The following is a 22,288-nucleotide window of genomic DNA, read 5'->3' as shown; positions in this document are numbered from 1 at the left end:
CAGAGACAGAGAGACACAGAAAGAATCCCTCACTCACACACAGTACCAGAGACTGATAGATACAGAATGAATCTCACACTCACATACAGTATCAGAGACTGAAATATAGAGAATCAATCACACACTCATATACAGTACCAGAGATTGACAGATGCAGAATGTATCACATAGAATGAATATGCAGTCACCTACATTAGTACAGGCAGAGTTATACTTTATATACCAGCCCAAAAATCCCATAGAGTATCAGACTCAGAGATGCAGTATCAATTCCATTAGTCTGGGCTGAACTATACATTATATACCATTTCAAAAATGTCACCATATCAGTTTGAAAAATGTACAATCATTCACAATTGTGTTCAACGGAGATACAGATTTAATAGTCATTAAAAAAAGAGCACATGTTATCCAATGAAAACCCACAGCATCAAATCCTAAAGTGTATCCATATTTATCAATTAAATTAAGATATTAAAGCTACAATTCCAATACCATAATGAAACCTGAGAGAAAAATTACATTCAGACACAGAAAGAATCTCACACTCAGATACAGTACCAGAGACAGACAGTCGCAGTATGAATTCCACACTCACACACAGTACCAGAGACAGACCGTTACAGAATGAATTCCACACTCACACACAGTACCAGAGACAGACCATTACAGAATGAATTCCACACTCACACACAGTACCAGAGACTAAGATACAGAAAGTATGAAACACTCACACACATTACTGCAGACTGACAAATACAGAATTGATATCACTCACACACAGTACCAGAGACTGACAGATACAGAATCAATCCCTCACTCAATTGCAGTATCAGAGACAGAGAGACACAGAATTAATCCCACACTCACACACTGTACCCGAGACTGACAGATACAGAATGAATCACACATTCACAAACAGTACCAGAGACTGACAGATACAGAGTGAATCACACTCACAAACTGCACCAGAGACTGACAGATACAGAATGAATCACACATTCACAAACAGTACCAGAGACTGACAGATACAGAATGAATCACACACTCACAAACAGTACCAGAGACTGACAGATACAGAATGAATCTCACAATCACCTACATTAGTTCAGACTGAATTGTGCATTACATATCAGTCCAAAATTTCAGTGTCAGACTGAAAGATACAGTTTCAATTAAATTAGTGCAGACTGAGCTACACATTACATACCAATCCAAAAAAGTCATCATATCAGGTTGAAAGTTACAGTGTAATTCACAATTATTTTCACAGAGATAGAGATTTAACAGTAGTCCAAAAAGTGCACACATTACCTGATTAAAACCAAAAGCATCATATTTTAAGGTATATCCATAACTACCGATTAAATACTGTGCAAAAAGCAGTTAATACATTCAGATATTAATGCTACAGTTTTGAACGCCATAGTGTAAACGGAGATGCAAATTATATAAAGATACAGAATGAATCTCACACTCACACACAGTACCAGAGACAGAAAGGCACAGAATGAATCCCACACTTACGTACCGTACCAGAGATGGTCAGAAACACAATGAATCTCACACTCAGTTACAGTTCCAGAGACTGACAGGTACAGAATGAATATCACACTCACATACAGAAGGAGGGACTGACAGATACAGAATGAATCCCACATTCAGATACCATGCCAGAGACTGAGTGATACAGAATGAATCCCACCCTTACACACAGTACCAGAGACTGACAGATACAGATTGAATCACACACTCATATACAGTACCAGAGACTGACAGATACAGGGTGTATAACATAGAATGAATATGCAGTCACCTACATTAGTACAGGCAGAGTTATACTTTATATACCAGTCCAAAAATCCCATAGTGTATCAGACTGAAAGTTGCAGTATCAATTCCATTAGTCTGGGCTAAACTATACATTATATCCCATTTCAAAAATGTCACCATATCAGTTTGAAAAATGTACAATCATTTACAATTGAGTTCACGGAGATACAGATTTAATAGTCGTTAAAAAAGAGCGCAAGTTATCTGATGAAAACCTACCGCATCAAATCCTAAAGTGTATCCATACTTATCAATTAAATACTGAGCAAAAACCTGTTTATACATTAAGATATTAAAGCTACAATTCCAATGCCAAAATGTAACCTGAGAGAAAAATTACATACAGACACAGAATGAATCTCACACTCAGATACAAAACCAGAGACAGACAGTCAGAGTATGAATTCAACACTCACATACAGTACCAGAGACAGACAGGCACAGAATTAATTCCACACTCACCTACAGTAACAGAGATTAAGATACAGAAATTATGAAACACTCACACACATTACCACAGACTGAAAATGCAGAATTTATATCACTCACATAGAGTACCAGAAACTGACCGATGCAGAATAAATCACACATTCACACACAGTACCAGAAACTGACTGATACAGAATGAATCACACAAGCACAGTACCAGAGACTGAAAGGTACAGAATCAAACCCTCAGTCACATACAGTATCAGAGACTGACTGATACAGAATGAATCCCACACTCACACACAGTATCAGGGAGTGAGAGATACAGAATCAATTCCTCTCTCACACTCAGTACCTCAGTCTGACAGATACAGACGTTCTGTTACATACATACAGTACCAGAGGCTGACGGATATAGAAGGAATCCCTCACACACACAGAACTAGAGACGAAGAGACACAGAATTAATCCCACACTCACTCAATACCAGAGACTGACGGATACAGAATGAATCCCACATTGACACACAATACCAGAGACTGACAGATACAGAATGAAGCCCACACTCACACACAATACCAGAGACTGACAGATACAGAATGGATCCCACACTCACACACAGTACCGGAGACTGAAAGATACAGAATGAATCCCACACTCACACACAGTACCAGAGATTGACAGATGCAGAATGAATCCCAAACTCACACACAATACCAGACAGATACAAACTGACCGAATCTCAGTAACAGAGACAGTCTGTACTAACATTATTCAATATTGATTGAAATCATAATATCTGAATTAGTCCGATTTTGTTCTGCAAAATTGTGTAACAAGAAGGACAGAGGAAAATACTGTAAATTAGTGAGAGGAATTTAATAGAATATGACAACTGTTGTTTGGTCTCACAAAATGTACTTAGAGCTCGTCTCCATTCCTCGTCTTTCTAGATCCCACAGTCCAATATAATGTGAACATTATTGTCTGCCGTGTCCGTCTGTGATCGGTAAATTTCAATATACCGGAGAACGGAACAAATTCACTATCTGTCAGGGTTACAGAAACAGAACACTGAGCAATGTGAGGAAATAGTTTCTGTCTGTAAGTTCCACTCTCGTATTGTTTCACATTTGAGCTGAAAATAAAAATAATCGGTTCATAATAACTTTTTTTTTACACATTCGATATTTTAAATATTCCCCCTGATATTTCACTGTACATTGAGCAGTATTTATGCCTGATTTCTCAGGACACTATTTACATTACTTCAAATCAACCAAACAAAAATACGGATAAAAACTGAGTACATAGCTGAAAGTTTCACAGGAAACAGCCGAAAGGGAAAGAGTTGGAATACAGAAAGAATAAAGCAAAAAAAACCCCGAAAATGCTGGAAAGACTCAGCAGGTCTGGCAGCATCTGTGGAGAAGGGAAGCTCGGGTAAACGGTTCAGGTCAATGACCCTTCTATACACCGGAAAGGTTAATCCTACCTCCCTCTCTCCACAGATGCGGCCGGACCTTTTGAGGCTTTCCAGCATTTTCTGTTTATATTTCCGATTTCCAGCATATACAGTATTTTCCTTTTTGAAGAATAAATCAATTCTCGGAAGGGAATTTAAATTTAAATAAGGAACTGGAATCATTGGTGGGAAACGCTTCAGAAAGTCAATGGGTTTCACTGAATCAAAGACTGATACAGCACAGAGGCCCATCATGTCTGTATCCGCTCTTTGAAAGAGCTGTCCAATTAGTCCCACTACTCTGCTCTTCCCCCATAATCCTGCTTTATTCCTCTTCAGGTATTTATCCAATTCCCTTTTGAAAGTTTTTATTGAATCTGCTTCCACCACCATTCCAGATCATAACAACTCGCTGCGTAAAATATTTCTCCTCGTCTCACCTCTAGTTCTTTTTTCCAATTATCTTAAATCTGTGTCCTCTGGTTACCGAACCTTTTGCCTCTGGAAACAGTTTCTCCTCATTTAGTCCAACAAAACCCTTCCTGATTCTAAACACTTCTATTAACTCTTCTCATAACCTTCTCTGTTCTAAGGAGAACCACCTCAGCTTCTCCAGTCTCTTCACCTAACTGAAGTTCTGACCCCTGGTTCCATTCTAGTAAATCTCCTCTGCACCCTCTCTAAGGCCTTGACCTTTATTCTAAAGTGTGGAGCCCAGAATTGGACACAATACTCCAGCTGGGACCTAACCAGTCATTTGTAAAGGTTTAGCATAACGTTCTTACTAATTTACTCTATACCTCTGTTTATAAAGCCAAGAATCCATCTGTTTTTTAACAGCCTGATCCACTTGCCTTGGCACCTTCAAACATTTGACTATGTAAATCCCCAGGTCTCTCTGTTCCTGCATTCCCATTAAAATTGTACTAATTCTGTCCCAGATAAACTGTGCAGTTCACGGTAAATAATAATGATCATCAAAAAGAAACAAAATCAGAGTTAAACTCACCTCATTATGGGGAAAATAAATTACATTTCAAAATATTTTTATATAAATGATACCCCTTTTTTGTTTTGGAATCAAAACACCCCTGACCATCGAATTCGGCTTTCAATCTTGGGGATTTTGAAGTAAATAGATTAGGATTAAAAGCATCGAACTGTGTTGGCCAGGAATCAAAGTCAGCTATGCTCACCAATTTACCAACATCGCTCATTACAGGAGAGAAATGGAGTGTTTCTGTGGAGTTGGGGACTGAACCGCTTTAATCACACACAATAAAATCGTTCCCAAACATCAGCCTCTGAACAGACACAGCAGGCTGTTGGACTTTGTCCTTTATTTAAACTGCTCTCTGATGGCTTTTTCTCTAGTCTCGTCATATAACTGAAGTCCCTCATCCCTGGTACCATTCTAATAAATCTCCCCTACACCCTCTCCAAGGCCTTGACATCCTTCTTAAAGTGTGGAGCCCGGAATGGGACACAATACTCCAGCTTGGGCTTAATTGGTAATTTATAAAGATTGAGCATAACTTCCTTGCTTTTGTACTCTATGCCTCTATTTATAAAGCCAAAGATCTGGTAAACGAGAGGACACCACCCACCAGGTACATGGTTCATACTCCTGTGACTTGGCCAACATTGTCTACCTCATACATTGCAGGAAAGGATGCCCTGGAGCATGGTACATTGGCGAGACCATGCAGACACTGGGACAACGGATGAACGGACACCGCACAACAATCGCCAGACAGGAGGGTTCCCTCCCAGTCGAGGAACACTTTAGCAGTCAAGGGCATTCAGCCACCGATCTCCGGGTAAGCGTTCTCCAAGGCGGCCTTCGAGACACAAGACAACGCAAAATCGTTGAGCAGAAATTGATAGCCAAGTTCCGCACCCATGACGAAGGCCTCAACCGGGATCTTGGGTTCATGTCACGCTACACATAACCCCACCAGCGGAAAAAAAAGTTATCTGTTTTTAATACAACTGGACATTCTCTCTCTCTCTGCCTTTTGGGTCTCTTTCTCTCTCTCGCTTTGTAATCTGACCCATTGTGTATTCAGTATACTGGGATGTAATGTTTTCCGTGGCTAACCTGTCTGAACACCAACGACACCTTTGATTGCTGTGATCGTCTCTATGCTATGGGATCTTAGAACCCTTCACTCACTCACCTGACGAAGGAGGAAAGCTCCAAAAGCTTGTGATTTTCAAATAAAACTGTTGGACTATAACCTGGTGTTGTAAGATTCCTTACAAATATAAACTGAGGCTGGAGAGAAGCTTTGGGAAATGATCTTCCGGATTGAAGTGAGGGGGCTTGTGATTGGTGGCAGTTACTAAATCTGATTGGATAGGTAAAGGAACCAATCAGAGAGTTAGAGTTAAAAAATGTTGTGACATCACTCCTATTGACCCAATCACAATCACTGCCTTCTCCCATCCCTCATTAGCATGTGCCGATGACGTCAGCCTATTTAATCCGGGCTCGGAGAGGATTTGGGTCATTTCTGGGTCTGGATTTCAGTTTGAAAATGCCTGAGGACAAGAAAGCAGCTCCGAAGAAGGGCGCCAAGAAAACCTTGAGTAAAACGCCAGCAAAGGGTGGTAAGAAACGGAGAAGGTCGAGGAAGGAGAGTTACTCCATCTACATCTACAAAGTGATGAAGCAGGTTCACCCCGACACCGGCATCTCCTCCAAGGCGATGGGCATCATGAACTCCTTTGTGAACGATATTTTCGAGCGCATCGCGGGTGAGGCTTCGCGCCTGGCCCACTACAACAAACGGGCGACCATCAGCTCCCGGGAGATCCAGACCGCTGTTCGTTTGCTGCTGCCCGGAGAACTGGCCAAGCACGCCGTGTCGGAAGGGACAAAGGCGGTGACCAAGTACACCAGCTCCAAGTAAAACTCCACAATGAGCTGAAAAAAAACCTGAACACAAAGGCTCTTTTAAGAGCCACCCACAGTCTCTCTGAAGACGCTGTACTGACAGCCTCTGGAATTATTTTACTGTTGATAATTTGATCCTAACTTTTTTTGGAACTACTTATTTTGTGATTTCTCTTGAAATCTGGAAGATTCTCATAATTACCGCCAGGTTTATCTGAGTTGTTCAATTTGTTCGCAATAACCAAAAACGTTTCTCTGATCCTTTCTTTCCCGTTCATATTCCGCCTCTTCCCCCGAGCGTGCCTATTCAGAGCTGTTTTATTGATGGTAGATCAGATATCACTCCCCACTTTCTCCATTTCACGTTTGTTTATTGACTATTCTGGAATGTCAGTTTATGAACTGCATCTTTTTGTAATGTAGCAACCCTGAATGGGACTTCATACCGAGAACAGTATCGTTTAAAGGCTCGGTTACTTCGATTTCATAAACCAGGAGTCGCTGCTCCGGTTTAGATCCCAGAGCAGCTCCTGTGAACAGGGATCAATCCACCATCTGTGGTTTGTTACGTTTACAAAAATTGAGCTGTAATCTGTCCCGTTACAAAATGGGGCTTTGTTCCCGCCCGATTAAAAGCGAACGGACAATGATGCCGCATTTCAGAGTCTCGAATTTGTGACTGGAAATGTGGAATAACAATATAAGGAGAGGGATTTTAAAATCTTTGGCTTAAGGCGATATTATTTACTTAATCCGCTTCTTGTGTTACAAATATATTGGTGGGCTTTTCAAATTTCAATAAACGTTTCAGTTCTGATAATTGAGGCCGGTATTTCCGCGCTTTTCTCATTGTCTGTTCATTAGTGAATAAAACCGCTCTCTGATTAATTCAATGAGATTAAGAACGGATGGGCCAATCACAATTGCCCCACTGTAATCCTCCACAAGGTATAAGGGCGAGTGCGGGAAGATTTCTTCATTCTTTGTGAAAGTGTTTGTGAGACTGTGGAAATGTCTGGAAGAGGAAAATCCGGCGGTAAAGCTCGGGCCAAGGTCAAGTCTCGCTCATCCCGGGCCGGACTGCAGTTCCCTGTGGGCCGTGTTCACAGGCTCATGTGAAGGGGGAACTATGCTGAACGTGTGGGTGCCGGAGCCCCGGTCTATCTGGCTGCTGTGCTCGAGTATCTGACGGCTGAAATCCTCGAGCTGACCGGCAACGCGGCCCGCGACAACAAGAAGTCCCGCATCATCCCCAGACACCTGCAGCTGGCCGTCCGCAACGACGAGGAGCTCAACAAGCTGCTGGGAGGGGTGACCATCGCTCAGGGCGGGGTGCTGCCTAATATCCAGGCCGTGCTGCTGCCGAAGAAAACCAGCAATGTGAGCTCCAAGAGCAAGTAAATCGACCAAGGTTTAATCTGATAATCCAAAGGTTCTTTTCAGAGCCACTCACTGTATCTGTGAAAGGGCTGGTTACTGTCTGTAGAGAGTGAGAGAGATTAATTTAATAATAAAACGATCTGCTTCAGATCTGGACATTTTACGCTCCATGTCTCGATTTCATGTCCCTTTGATGCTGAACACTTGATTCCGATTCTAGAACTAACTGTCTCCCGTTAGTGAGAAACGAACAATATCCAAATGATCTGTTGCTCTACTCTCTTCCGGACAGTAGATGTCGCCAACCTCCATTAGGTTGAAATTTGTACAATTTGATGGCCTTGATAAGGGGCAGTTGGAAAGATTATCTGTAATCACCAGGCATTGTTCTCTGACTATATATGCTGTACTTTTCAATGAATCTCGACACTCACCTGAGGAAGGAGAAAGCCTCCGAAAGCTTGTGATTTTCAAATAAAACTGTTGGACTATAACCTGGCGTTGTAAGATTCCTTACATTTGTCAACCCCAGTCCATCACCGGCATCTCCACATCATTGAAATTTGTAGATTGTACAAGAAATGAGACCCAAAATAACCACGTCGTTAATCTGGCGGGTGGGATACAGAAATACCAGGGACGTTTGATCATCGCAACAAGAATCATTCTGTTGTGTTCCGGCCATTATTGTAAGTGTTATTTACAGTCTCATCCTTCGACGACACTTAGACGGTATTTCTTCTGTTACATAGATTTGTACGCCAGCAGGTGTCTGATGTGTTCATTGTTGTATCAGTGAATGAAATGTGTCTGTTATTGGATGTGAGTGAGGGATTTATTCTGTCCCTGTCAGTCTGTTCCAGTATCAGTGTCGAGTACCGCAGTGAATGTGACACTAAGTTTTACACTGCTTCTGATTCTAGCGCTGAGAGAAAACACTTTGGATCTGTTAGTGCGAGTTACATTGAAACAGCCTGTCACTACAGCTGGAGAGGGATAAGAGACTGAAACTTCATTTCACCCGAGTCTGGTTCTTTAGAGATTAAAGTATTTCCAACCGAGCCCAGCTGACACTTTTAGAATTGAGAACTTACATCTCTTGTACTTCCCATGAGTGCACGAGCCTCTCCCTGCCAATATAACCGAGTTAGATTGATACTGGGGCTGTAGGTATCTCATGTGAAAGAGTAGAATCGAAATCAGATCTTTAGGTACCTTTTTGCCAGAACTTTGTCCAAATGTGGGACTCAGTCTGCACTGTATGAGTGGAATTCACCTCTCTCCAATCCTGGGTGTGATGTGTGGAAATTAAGCTGTCTCCATTTCAAATACCTGATGTTGGTTTGTCTGGAATTGACACCCTTGTCTGTCTGTGTCTGAAGTCTGTGTAAAATTAGCACTGCTTCTGTACCTGCCCGAAACTTCACAGATCAGCTGTACTCCGAACTCTCTCTGGTGTTACAATGGGCCATATAATCGGCCTCCTCCCGAGATTCCCACCATCACAGAAGCCAGTATTCTGCCAATTCAATTAATTCCACGTGACATCAAGAAACGGCTGAGTGCACTGGATGCAGCAAAGGCAATGGGCCCCGATAACATCCCGGCTGTAGTGCTGAAGGCTTGTACTCCAGAACTAGCTGCACCTCTAGCCAAACTGTTACAGTACAGCTACAACTCTGGCATCTACCCGACAATGTGAAAAATTGCCCAGGTGAGTCCACAAAAAGCAGGACAAATCCAATCCGGCCAATTATCGCCCCATCAGTCTACTCTCAATCATCAACAAAGTGATGGAAGGTGTCGTCGACAGTGCTATCAAGCGGCACTTACGCACCAATAACCTGCTCACCGATGCTCAGTTTGGGTTCCACCAGGACCACTCGGCTCCAGACCTCATTACAGCCTTGGTCCGAACATGGACAAAAGTGCTAAATTCCAGAGGTGAGGTGGGAGTGACTGCCCTTGACATCAAGGCAGCATTTGACCGAGTGCAGCACCAAGGAGCCCGAGTAAAATTGAAATCAATGGGAATCAGGGGGAAAACTCAACAGTGGCTGGAGTCATACCGAGCACAAAGGAAGATGGTAGTGGTTGTTGGAGGCCAATCATCTCAGCTCCAGGACATTGCTGCAGGAGTTCCTCAGGGCAGTGTCCTAGGCCCAACCATCTTCAGCTGCTTCATCAATGACCTTCCCTCCATCATAAGGTCAGAAATGGGGATGTTCGTTGATGATTGCACAGTGTTCAGTTCCATTCGCAACCCCTCGGATAATGAAGCAGTCCGTGCCCACATGCAGCAAGACCTGGACAACATCCAGGGTTGGGCTGATAAGTGGCAAGTAACATTTGCGCCAGATAAGTGCCAGGCAATGACCATCTGCAACAAGAGAGAGTCTAACCACCTCCCCTTGACATTGGAAAGCATTACCATCGCCGATTTCCCCCACAATCAGCATCCTGGGGGTCATCATTGACCAGAAACTTAACTGGACCAGCCACATAAATAATGTGGCTACAAGAGCAGGTCAGAGGCTGGGTATTCTGCGGCGAGTGACTCACCTCCTGACTCCCCAAAGCCTTTCCACCATCTACAAGGCACAAGTCAGGAGTGTGATGGAATACTCTCCACTTGCCTATATGAGTGCAGCTCCAACAACACTCAAGATGCTCGACAACATCCAGGACAAAGCAGCCCGCTTGATTGGCTCTCCATCCACCACCCAAAACATTCACTCCCTTCACCACCGGTGCACCGTGGCTGCAGTGTGTACCATCCACAGGATGCACTGCAGCAACTCGACAAGGCTTCTTCGACGCACCTCCCAAACCTGCGACCTCTACCATTTCGAAGGACAAGGGCAGCAGGCACTTGGGAACAACACCACCTGCACGTCCCTCTCCAAGTCACACACCATCCTGACTTGGAAATATATCACCATTCCTTCATCATTGCTTGGTCAAAATCCTGGAACTCCCTTCCTAACAGCACTGTGGGAGAACCGTCAGCACACGGACTGCAGCGGTTCAAGAAGGCGGCTCACCACCACCTTCTCGAGGGCAATTAGGGATGGGCAATAAATGCCGGCCTTGCTAGCGACGCCCACATCCCATGAACGATTAAAAAACATAAGATGGGACAGTTTATAGAGAGTAGCCCTGCCCGCCTGACATCCGCTCCCTCCCTTCATGAATTTCCCGTTTAATAAATTTCTGTGAATTGCACGGCACCACGATTTCAACCCCGGCGATCACTGTGCTGATTTGGTGGCTCTGAAAAGAGCCTTTGTTGCACTTGGTGCTGAAGCCGGGTCGGGTTTAGGCGCGCTCCCCGCGGATGCGGCGGGCCAGCTGGATATCTTTGGGCATGATGGTGACCCGCTTGGCGTGGATGGCGCACAGGTTGGTGTCCTCAAACAGCCCCACCAGGTAAGCCTCGCTGGCCTCCTGCAGGGCCATAATGGCCGAGCTCTGGAAGCGCAGGTCCGTCTTGAAGTCCTGAGCGATCTGTCGCACCAGGCGCTGGAAGGGCAGTTTGCGGATGAGCAGCTCGGTGGATTTCTGGTAGCGGCGGATCTCCCTCAGGGCCACAGTGCCGGGTCTGTAGCGATGAGGCTTCTTCACTCCGCCCGTGGCTGGAGCGCTCTTCTGGGCCGCTTTGGCAGCCAACTGCTTATGCGGAGCTTTCCTCCGGTCGATTTGGTCCAGGCCATTTTCAGACTTTTCTTTTAAATTTCAAAATAAACATTCTTCATAAAATTTGTAAAGGTACATACAATGCAATTCAAGTCACGCTTCAAACAATACGTTACAGATTAAACAATTTGCAATGGTAAATACAGTACAGGTCAAAATCCTGGAACTCCCTTCCTAACAGCACTGTGGGAGAACCGTCACCACACGGACTGCAGCGGTTCAAGAAGGCGGCTCACCACCACCTTCTCAAGGGCAATTAGGGATGGGCAATAAATGCCGGCCTCGCCAGCGACGCCCACATCCCGTGAACGAATAAAAAAAAAACAACGGTCCCAGTACAATCAATAGTTATGCACCATACACTGTAAATACAATTCATGGCACCCTCGGGTTCCTCATTGCATTACAGTCGTTACCAGTTACAGATACAGTACATTTTGTTACGCTCATTCATCATTTTACTGGATAAATGTAAAATGAGGGAGTTTTTCCCTGATTTCAGCCTCTTGGTATACAATTGCGAGAAGGTTCTAAATGGCAGCCTTTCCCGATAAAGCCTTTGCGTAGGCCGCACCTCGCTTCAATACCTCCTGCATCATGTACTCCTGGATCTTGGAGTGTGCCAGTCGGCAACACTCGGTCATGGACAGCTCCTTCAGCTGGAAGACCAGCAGGTTTTGTGTGGACCAAAGGGCCTCCTTCACCAAGTTGATGGTCTTCCAGCCACAGGTGATATCTGTCTCGGTGTGCGTCCTGGGGGACAGTCCATAGAGCACAGTGTCCTGTGTTACCGAATGTTGGGGATGAACCTGGACAGATACCAACACATCTCTCTCCACACCCTCTGTGCAAAGGGACAGCCCATCAGGCGGTGGACGATGGTCTCCTCCTCGCCACAGTCTCGAGGGCAGCTCACGGTGGCGGTGAGATTCCATGCGTGTTGGAAGGACCGCACTGGGAGGGCCCTTCTCACCACCATCCAGGCTACATCCTGGTGCCTGTTGCCCAATTCCAGGATTAGATGTTCTGCCAAATGGCCTCAACCACCTGGTTGGGGAAGGAACCAATTGAATCCACCCTCTCAGTTCCTTGCAGGACTCTGAGGGCGTTTTTTGTCAACCACTGTCTGATGGCCTTGCGGTCGAAGAGGTTTATTGTCAGGAACTTCTCCACCTGGGACAGGTGGGGGGTGGGACAGTTCGGCTGTCTACAAGGGGCTGGAATCAAGGAAAAACTCCCTCATTTTACATTTATCCAGTAAAATGAGAAATGAGCGGAACATAATGTACTGTATTTGTAACCGGTAACGAATGTAATGCAATGTGGAACCCTAGGGTGCCATGAATTGTATTTACAGTGTATGGTGCATAACTATTGATTGTTCGGGACGTCCTGCATCTGCTTGGCCAACGTGGCCAGACTCAGCCTTCTCAGTGTGTTGGACAGGTAGAAACTCAGCACATAGTGACACTTGGTGTTTGCGTACTGGGGGCTCTACACATACCCTTAGGCAGCCATACACAAAGGTGGCATCAGGATCAGAGCAGCTTCCTCTTTGTCTGGGGGCTTGTACATAGTGGTCCAGTGGACACGTTCTACCTTGGACCTCCAGATAAAGTGGAGGATAGCTCGGGTGACTGTGACTGTGGAGTTGTGGGGATTGGGCCAGACCTGGGCCATGTAGAGCAACACCACAAGCACCTCACACCTAATCACCAGGTTCCTGCCAGTTGTGGAGAGGGATCGCCCCACCCACGTACCAAGCTTCTAATTGGCCTTGGTAATCCACTCCTTCCAGTTCACTGTGCAGGCCCAGGTCCCCTTGAACCAGATTCCCAGCACCTTCAGGTAGTCGGACCTGATGGTGAAGGAGACAAAGGTTCAGGTCTCCCACCTGCCAAAGAATATGGCCTCACTCTTACTGTGGTTCACCTGGCCCCCAAGGTCAGCTCGAAATGGTTGCAGACTGCTGATCGGAGCAGAAGGCGGTGACGTCGTCCGTGTACAGGGAGGGAACTGATCTCAACACAATCTGGGATTCTGTTACAATGTTAATACTGTTAATAGGGGGCCGCTCTGGGGTCGCCTTTTAATGGATCTGTGACGGACCGCCCGGGGCTGTGATTGGCTGCAGATCGACACCAGTCAGGGAGAGACCGCCATTGACCGCAGTCAACTTTGAACCGTTGGAAGGAAGCTTTCGGAGCTTTCTCCTTCGTCAGGTGAGCGACACTCACCTGACGAAGGAGAAAGCCTCCGAAAGCTTGTGATTTTCAAATAAAACTGTTGGACTATAACCTGGTGTTGTAAGATTCCTGACATTTGTCAACCCCAGTCCATCACCGGCATCTCCACGTCACAACTTTGAACCGAACTCTGACGGGCGGGAAGTATTGGGCCCACATTGGCCGAGCTGAAACTAAACATCAATTCCAAAAAGCCCGTCAATTTCAGAGCATCAAATTTCAAAAAAATCTAATTTCCCGCCAGCAATTTAAAAATCTCTCCGTATTATCTCAATTATTCGGTATACGACATCTCAAATTCCAGATCATTCTCTGATCGGTCTGTAAACAGGCGGGAATTTTACCCCGACCGCTGTTTCTGATCTCTGACGAGTTTTGATGGAATCTCCCCACATTAACGTAACAGCCGAAACTAATACCCGCACCAATATCTTCCCGTTTCCAGGTCACTGCTCTTTCGGTGAGGCGGTGGGTGACTCTTCGTTTTTGTTTTGTGTTTGGTCAGAAAGGGTCGAGTTGTTCAGCCACCGAATCCATAGAGAGTGCGGCCCTGCCGTTTCAGAGCGTACACCACATCCATGGCAGTGACCGTCTTGCGCTTGGCGTGTTCAGTGTCGGTGACCGCGTCCCTGATCACATTCTCCAGGAAAATCTTCAGCACCCCATGGGTTTCCTCATAGATCAGACCCGAGATCCGCTTGACACCGCCAAGACGAGCCAGGTGGCGAATGGCTGGTTTGGTGATGCCCTGGATGTTATCACGAAGAACTTAACGGTGCTGCTTGGCTCCGCCTTGACCCAGTCATTTGCCTCCTTTACCTCTGCCAGACATGTTAACTTATCACTCAAATCGATGCTGAATGAGAAACAAACTCGTTCTGGTTCCATTTTTAGGTAGCCCACCCGACCAGACTGCGAAAGGCACAGGGTGAGAGAGGGAGTGGACGAAACAGAGCGACATTTTAAATAGAGAGGGAAGGAGAGAGAGTGAGATATTAAATAGAGAGGGAAGGAGAAAGAGTGAGATATTAAACCGAAAGGGGAGAAGACAGGGTGACATATTAAACAGAGAGGGGAGGAGACAGAGTGACACATTAAACAGAAAGGGGAGGAAACAGAGTGAGATATTAAACAGAGGGGGAGGAGAGAGAGTGAGATATTAAACAGAGGGGGAGAGAGAGTGAGATATTAAACAGAGAAGGGAGGGGACAGAGTGAGATATTAAACAGAGAGGGGAGGAGACAGAATCAGATATTAAACAGAGAGGGGAGGGGACAGAGTGAGATATTAAACAGAGAGGGGAGGAGGGAGAGTGAGATATTAAACAGAGAGGGGAGGGGACAGAGTGAGATATTAAACAGAGAGGGGAGGGGACAGAGTGAGATATTAAACAGAGAGGGGGGGACAGAGTGAGATATTAAACAGAGTGGGGAGGGGACTGATTGAGATTTTGATCAGAGAGGGGAGGGGACAGAGTGAGATATTAAACAGATAGGGGAGGAGAGAGAGTGAGATATTAAACAGAGAGGGGAGGAGAGAGAGTGATATATTAAACAGAGAGGTGAGGGGACAGAGTGAGATATTAAACAGAGAGGGGAGGGGAAAGAGTGAGATATTAAACAGAGAGGGGAGGAGAGAGAGTGAGATATTAAACAGAGAAGGGAGGGGACAGAGTGAGATATTAAACAGAGAGGGGAGGAGACAGAGTGAGATATTAAACGGAGAGGGGAGGAGACAGATTGAGATTTTGGTCAGAGAGGGGAGGGGACAGAGTGAGATATTAAACAGAGAGGGGAGGAGAGAGAGTGAGATATTAAACAGAGAGGGGAGGGGACAGAGTGAGATATTAAACAGAGAGGGAAGGAGACAGATTGAGATTTTGATCAGAGAGGGGAGGAGAGAGAATGAGATATTAAACAGAAAGGGGAGGAGAGAGAGTGAGATATTAAACAGAGAGGGGAAGAGAGAGAGTGAGATATTGAACAGAGAGGGGAGGAGAGAGAGTGAGATATTAAACAGAGAGGGGAAGAGAGAGAGTGAGATATTAAACAGAGAGGGGAGGAGAGAGAGTGAGATATTAAACAGAGAGGGGAGGAGAGAGCGTGAGATATTAAACAGAGAGGGGAGGAGCGAGAGTGAGATATTAAACAGAGAGGGGAGGAGAGAGCCTGAGATATTAAACAGGGAGGGGAGGGGACAGATTGAGATTTTGATCAGAGAGGGGAGGAGACCGCCAGATTGACATACTGAGCGGAGAGCGGCCTCTGATCTTCCAGCTCCAACTCCAGTTCTCTCCACTCGCCAATTTCAAACTGGTTATCGATAATAGAAGCGAAACACAGCACTCCGCACAAACCCTTGCAGACTCGGGTTTCATATTCAATGATTTCTCGTGACCCGGAGTTTTAAATAAGCCCCGTTACATTTAACATTAAGTAAATACAATCCCTTCTAGCATAAGTGGACCCGCCTCCTTTCATTTAATTCCCAGACCATATTCTATCTCCCCACATCCCCCCCTCTCTGTTTAATATCTCAGCCTGTCTCCTCCCCTCTCTTTAATATCCCAAACGCCTTATTCCAGCAGATTTGGAGAATCTCGTGTGTTGGGGTTTGAATTGTGATGGCGGCGGATCTCCGCCAGTTTTACCGTCTCACAGACACTCTCGCCCTGAAACAGTGAAAAAAAAATGAACAGGGACTGTAGCCGAACACACCCCAGTTAGAGTAAGGCCCGGCCCTGACATCCCATTCTCTCTATTTTATATCAGACAGTGGGGGTTCAGGTGCGGGTGGCGAATGTCAGCGAGTCACCGGGTATCCTGGGTTTATTTTAAATGCTTTCTACCTGAAATTTTAGCTCGGCCCCGGGACAGGAATCATCTGATTGCGGGATCAGCTCTTTTCTGAGAGATGTGGGTGGCTCTGAGAAGAGCCGTTGGGTTCAGGTGTTTACAAGTTGCAATTGATCGTTCACTTCTTTTTGGCCGCAGCTTTCTTAGGCTTTGCTGATTTCGAATTGGGCTTGGACTTCGGTTTTTCTACCTTCGCTTTTACGACTTTGGCTGAGTTGGGGGTCTTGGCCTTTTTAGCCGCCGCTTTTTTCCTAAGAACTATCGATTTCGCCGCATTCTTGGTGGTCGATTTCTTGGCTGGTGATTTTTTGGCCGCTGGCTTTTTGGCCGCTGATTTCTTGGCGGTTGATTTCTTGGCGGGTGATTTTTTGGCTGCTGGTTTCTTGGCGGCTGATTTCTTAGCCGCTGGTTTCTTGACGGGAGATTTCTTGGCTGTTGGTTTCTTCACCATCTTTACCACTTTTGTCTGGGCTTCCTTCTTAGCGACTTTGAAGGAGCCCGAGGCACCCGTGCCCTTAATCTGGACCAGGGAACCCTTTTCCAGCTGTCTTTTAATATTTAATTTGATCTGCCACCGGTGCTTCTCCACATCCAGGCCGTTGGTGGCCAGAACCTTCTTTATCGCGGCCAGCGACATCCCCTTGCGATCTTTACAATCCGCCACAATCTTGAGGATCTGTTCGCCCAACCTGGGACCGGCTGTCTTGCGTCGGGGAACCGTCTTCTTCTTCTTGGGAGCATTGGTTTGAGCGGCGGCGGTGGCAGGAGGTGCCGTTTCGGCGGCTGCGGTATCCGTCATGTTCAGGACTCTGTAGAAAATCTCTCTGACAGTCTGAGCTGGGTCAGAAATGAAACAAGAGGCGGCGGCACAGAGCAACTTAAAGGCACAGAGCGGACGGGGCGGAGACAACCTGCTGTCAGCTCTCGGCTCCTGCAGCCTCTCTGTGTTTCTCTCTCCTCTTAAACTCCCCGATTCCAATTAAAATCAGGTACTCCAGATTCCCAGACTAGCCCCTTCCTATCTCTAACATCGGAATGTTTGCTGTCGAAAAACTTTCACTGGAATTTAAAGCACCAGTTTCGATTTAAACCCGTTTCATTGCTGCACTGATCGCGCTCTCTCACCCGATCGCTGACATGATCTCTGCTTTTCTGCTGAAATCTAGAAATGAACGAAAACTTTACGTTAAATATTCAATTCAAGACTCGGCAGGACAGCAGGGCGATCGTTTGGCGGGGATTTTTAAAAAAAAATCACAAAGGGGACTCGGAAATCCGGCGATGAGACCGGACACACAAACACAGTGACATTAATCTAACCCGCCCGCCCCTTTAACACACTCTCTCTTACACAATATTCACATCTGCACATTCACGGGACAAACTGTTCGCCAGATTGACAATTCCCGGGACAGGCTTTCCTCCCCGCTCGGCCTGTGCTGCGGATTCTCGGGGGTTAGTTGTAGTTTCCCAGCTCAGTAACTGTTAAACACTCTGAGGCCGGCGCTCCTCACAGTGTCTGGTTCTCAGATTCAGGGACAGGAGCCAATCACAGCTGTGGCTGTGATAATCCATATCTGGTATTAAATTATTATATTGTTCGCGCACAGAAATATATTTGGTTAAGATGAAAGTACAAATTATCCGCTCTGGGCTCCTCCAGTCTCTCTGTTTCTCTCTCCTCCTAAACTGACTGACAGATAATAGTAACTGGTGTCTGATCCATCCCATTCTCAACACCCAGAGATGGCTAGTTACTGAATAAATTCAACACTCACAGCCTGTATACTGTCAGGCAGTAACAGGCTGTTCCTCTCCACCTTTTAGTACAGGACTGGAGACAGATAAATCCACCCTCAGTCCGGCTCATACGTACTAGAAAGAAACATCCATAGAAACATAGAAAATAGGAGCAAGAGTAGGCCATTCGGCCCTTCGGGCCTACTCCGCCATTTAAAATGATCATGGCTGATCGTCTAACTCAGTACCCTGTTCCCACTTTTTCCCCATATCCCTTGATCCCTTTAGCATTAAGAAATATATCTATCTCCTTCTTGAATATATCTAATGAATTGACCTCCACTGCCTTCTGTGGTAGAGAATTCCACAGGTTCACCACCCTCTGAGTGAAGAAATTTCTCCTCATCTCGGTTCTAAATGACATACCCCGTATCCTGAGACTGTGACCCCTGGTTCTGGACTCCCCAGCCATGGGGAACATCCTCCCTGCATCTAGTCTGTCTAGACCTGTTAGAATTTTATATGTTTCGATGAGATCACCTCTCATTCTTCTAAACTCTAGTGAATATAGACCTAGTCGACCCAATCTCTCCTCATACATCAGTCCTGCCATCCCAGGAATCAGTCTGGTAAATTTTCGTTGCACTCCCTCCATGGCAAGGACATCCTTCCTCAGATAAGGAGACCAAAACTGCACACAATACTCCAGATGTGGTCTCACCAAGGCCCTATAAAGGAAAGTGACCGTCTCACCAACAGCACACAGACACAGAATCAGTCTTTCACTTTCTATCAGTGTGTCCATATTAAGCTCAGTAACAGTATCACACCTTTGTGTACAGTAGCAGAGAGAGATACAGACATGCGCAGTATCGGGCTTACACTTACTATCAGTGTGTTTTTATCACGCCCAATCACAGTATCCCACCTTCAAATACAGTACAAGAGAGAGAGAGAGAAACTGACATGTAATGTCTTGTTTTCACCCAGTGAAAAATTTGGAAATATTCCATTCCAATTGCTATTCCACATTGGAGTGACAAAAGATGCACTTTCATCTCTCACTGATATTGGTTCAGACACACACGTTATTATTCCCACTCTCAGGGACAGTGTCGTGGAATGAGAAAAAAGTCACATATATAACCCTCTCTTGCACATTGTACCCTCTGCAATCTTGCACCGCAGGGCCGTTCGGCATTACTCTCAGTGACCGAGAGTTTCACTCCGATTGAAATAAACTGGGACTGTTGCTGTCCCAGCAAATACACCGACTTCCACTTTCCTCCCACCTTTCTCCAGGATTGGTTTGAGAAATCCCCCCTCCAATTTCGGACTCACACGTTACTTTATCAGTAAAGGGGCCAGGAATGAACAGAACCCATTGGCTCATTTCACAGACGCCCATTTTATCCATGAAAGACTCTTTACCATTAAAAGATACCGAGAGAAACAGCAGGGATGGAAACATCTAGTTTAATAGTTAGAGATTGTAAAATCAGTCTGGATTACAGCGTTCGGCACTGGTGGAATCCCATCTGTTTTCCATTCTGGTGCCTGTTCCTGCTCTTCCTGTGGACCCCATTCCCTCTGACCTTTCCCCCAGCCCCAGTTCCTTTGCTCAGAATCTGAAAAATTCCATATGGGGAAAGTTTCAATTGATTTCTGTATTCTGAATTAAACCAGATAACTGCGCGTGCGTGAATTAGCCCCGCCCACAGCGCTGATTGTTAGTGCGCATGCGCGCTCCCCCTCCCCCAGCTCTGCCTGTGGACGTCATTCCCTCAGTGAGCGGAAGAAGATGTTTTCAAACAGTCGGGAATGGAGAGATCACGGCCCCCGGGGTAAGGGAGCAAACAGCAGCCGCGTTACAGCAGCTCGTCGCTTGGGGACCTTGTTTGTAGCTGGACGCAGAGATCGGCATTGATTTCGGGGTAAGTTATTCCAGGCCAAATGGAACGATTATCAGCGGGGGTGCATTTAGGGAGCAGCGATCATAGTATTGTAAGGTTTAGAATAGCAATGGAAAAGGACACAGACCACTCTAAAGTGAAAATACTCAATTGGAGAAGGGGCAATTTCAATGTGATGAGAACAGATCTGCCCCGGGTAAATTGGAATCAAAGGTTGACAGGCAAAATTGTAATTTAACAGTGAGCAAGCTTTAAAGAGAAGATGGTTCTGCTATAGTCTCGGCACATTCCCATGAGGCAGAACGGTAGGGCAACTAAAGCCAGAGCTCCCTGGATGACAAAAGAGATAGTAACATGAAACTGAAGAAAAGGGGCATATGACAGATGTCAGGTTCATAACACAAGTGAGAACCAGGCAGAATATAGAAAGTTCAGAGGGGAAGTGAAAAAGGAAATAACAGGGGTAAAGAGAGAGTATGAGAATAGACTGGGGCCCAACGTATAAGGGAATCCAAAAGTCTTCTACAGACATGCAAACAGTAAACGGGTCGTAAGAGGAAGGGTGGGTCTACTTAGGTACAAAAAAGGAGATCTACTCAGGGAGACAGAGGGGATGACTGAGGTACTAAATGAGGACTTTGCATTTGTCTTTACCAAGGAAGAATATGCTGCCAGAGTGTCAGTAAAGGAAGATATAGTTGAGGTACTGGATGGGCTAAAAATTGATAAAGAAGAGGTACTAGAAAGGCTAGCTGTACTTAAAGTAGATAAATCGCCCGGTCTGGATGGGATGCATCCTAGGTTGCTGAGGGATGTAAGGGTGGAAATTGTGGAGGTACTGGCCATAATCTTCCAAACATCCGTAGATACGAGGGTGGTGCCAAACGGCTGTTGAATTGTAAATTTTACACTCCTGTTCAAAAAAGGATGTAAGGATAAACCCAGCAACTAAAGGCCACACATTTTAACTTCAGTGGTGGGGAAACTTTTAGAAACGATAATCGGGGACAGAATTAACAGTCACTTGGAGGAGTGTGGATTGATTGCGGAATGCCAGCACGGATTTGTTAAAGGCAAATCGTGTTCAACTAAACTGATAGCATTTTTTGGTGAGGTTACAGAGAGGATAGATGATGGCAATGCAGTTAATCTGGTGTATATGAACTTCCAAAAGATGATTGATAAAATGCTGCATGGTAGGCTTATCATTAAGATTGTGGCCCTTGGAATAAAGGGGGTACAGAATTGGCTAAGTGACAGGAAACAAAGAGTAGTGGTGAACAGTTGCTTTTCAGACTGGAGGGAGGTGTACAGTGGTGTTCCCCAAGGGTCGGTGCTGGGACCACTGCTTTTCTTGATATATATTAATGACTTGTACTTGGGTGTACAGGACACAATTTCAAAATTTGCAGATGATACGAAATTTGGAAGGGTAATGAACAGTGAGGAGGATAGTGATAGACTTCAAGAGGATATAGACAGGCTGGTGGAATGGGCAGACACGTGGCAGATGCAATTTAACGCAGAAAAATGCAAAAAGAAACATTTTGATAGGAAGAATGAGGAGAGGCAATATAAACTAGAGGACACACCTAAAAAGGGTAGAGGAACAGGGAGATCTGGGGTTATATGTACACAAATCATTGAAGGTGACAGGGCAGGTTGAGAAAGTGGTTAAAATAGCATATGTGATCCTGGGCTTTATAAATAGAGGCATAGAGTACAAAAGTATCGAAGTCACGATAAACTGGTTCGGCCACAACTGGAGTATTGTTCCCAGTTCTGGGCAGCGCACTTTAGGAAAGATATGAAGGCCTTAGAGAGGATGCAGA

The 22,288-nt window shown here is 45.4% G+C and overlaps 3 protein-coding genes and 1 pseudogene across 3 annotated transcripts in view; 2 read left to right on the top strand and 2 right to left on the bottom strand.

The window, feature by feature from the left end:
* LOC137300255 (histone H3-like) overlaps positions 1 to 14,836 on the bottom strand; it is a 49,327-nt gene extending 34,491 nt beyond the window's left edge. Inside the window, exons 1-4 of the mRNA XM_067969384.1 lie at positions 14,768 to 14,836; positions 14,538 to 14,696; positions 12,277 to 12,361; positions 5,908 to 11,731 (exon numbers count right to left, since the gene is read on the bottom strand). Coding sequence (XP_067825485.1) covers positions 11,325 to 11,731; positions 12,277 to 12,361; positions 14,538 to 14,696; positions 14,768 to 14,836 — 720 coding nt within the window. The 3' untranslated portion in view covers positions 5,908 to 11,324. The remainder of the gene's footprint in view (positions 1 to 5,907; positions 11,732 to 12,276; positions 12,362 to 14,537; positions 14,697 to 14,767) is intronic.
* LOC137334796 (histone H2B 1/2-like) lies at positions 6,181 to 8,176 on the top strand. Its single transcript, XM_067999781.1, has one exon. The coding sequence runs from the start codon at positions 6,196 to 6,198 to the stop codon at positions 6,640 to 6,642; it is 447 nt and encodes a 148-aa protein (XP_067855882.1). The 5' UTR covers positions 6,181 to 6,195; the 3' UTR covers positions 6,643 to 8,176.
* Positions 7,638 to 8,500, top strand: LOC137334805 (histone H2A-like; annotated as a pseudogene).
* Positions 14,837 to 16,493: 1,657 nt separating the features above from the next.
* On the bottom strand, positions 16,494 to 17,634 carry LOC137334791 (histone H1-like). Its single transcript, XM_067999768.1, has one exon. It carries the CDS (start codon positions 17,600 to 17,602, stop codon positions 16,922 to 16,924), a length of 681 nt encoding a protein of 226 aa, XP_067855869.1. The 5' UTR covers positions 17,603 to 17,634; the 3' UTR covers positions 16,494 to 16,921.
* Positions 17,635 to 22,288: the final 4,654 nt, after the last annotated feature.

Source organism: Heptranchias perlo, chromosome 2, assembly GCF_035084215.1.
Source record: "Heptranchias perlo isolate sHepPer1 chromosome 2, sHepPer1.hap1, whole genome shotgun sequence".
Taxonomy (NCBI): Eukaryota; Metazoa; Chordata; class Chondrichthyes; order Hexanchiformes; family Hexanchidae; genus Heptranchias; species Heptranchias perlo.
This window is presented reverse-complemented; position numbering and strand designations above follow the sequence as displayed.

Excerpts from the sequence above, each read along its gene's own strand:
- LOC137334796 (XM_067999781.1), top strand. The coding sequence starts at position 6,196 with ATGACGTCAGCCTATTTAATCCGGGCTCGGAGAGGATTTGGGTCATTT.
- LOC137334791 (XM_067999768.1), bottom strand. The coding sequence starts at position 17,602 with ATGACGGATACCGCAGCCGCCGAAACGGCACCTCCTGCCACCGCCGCC.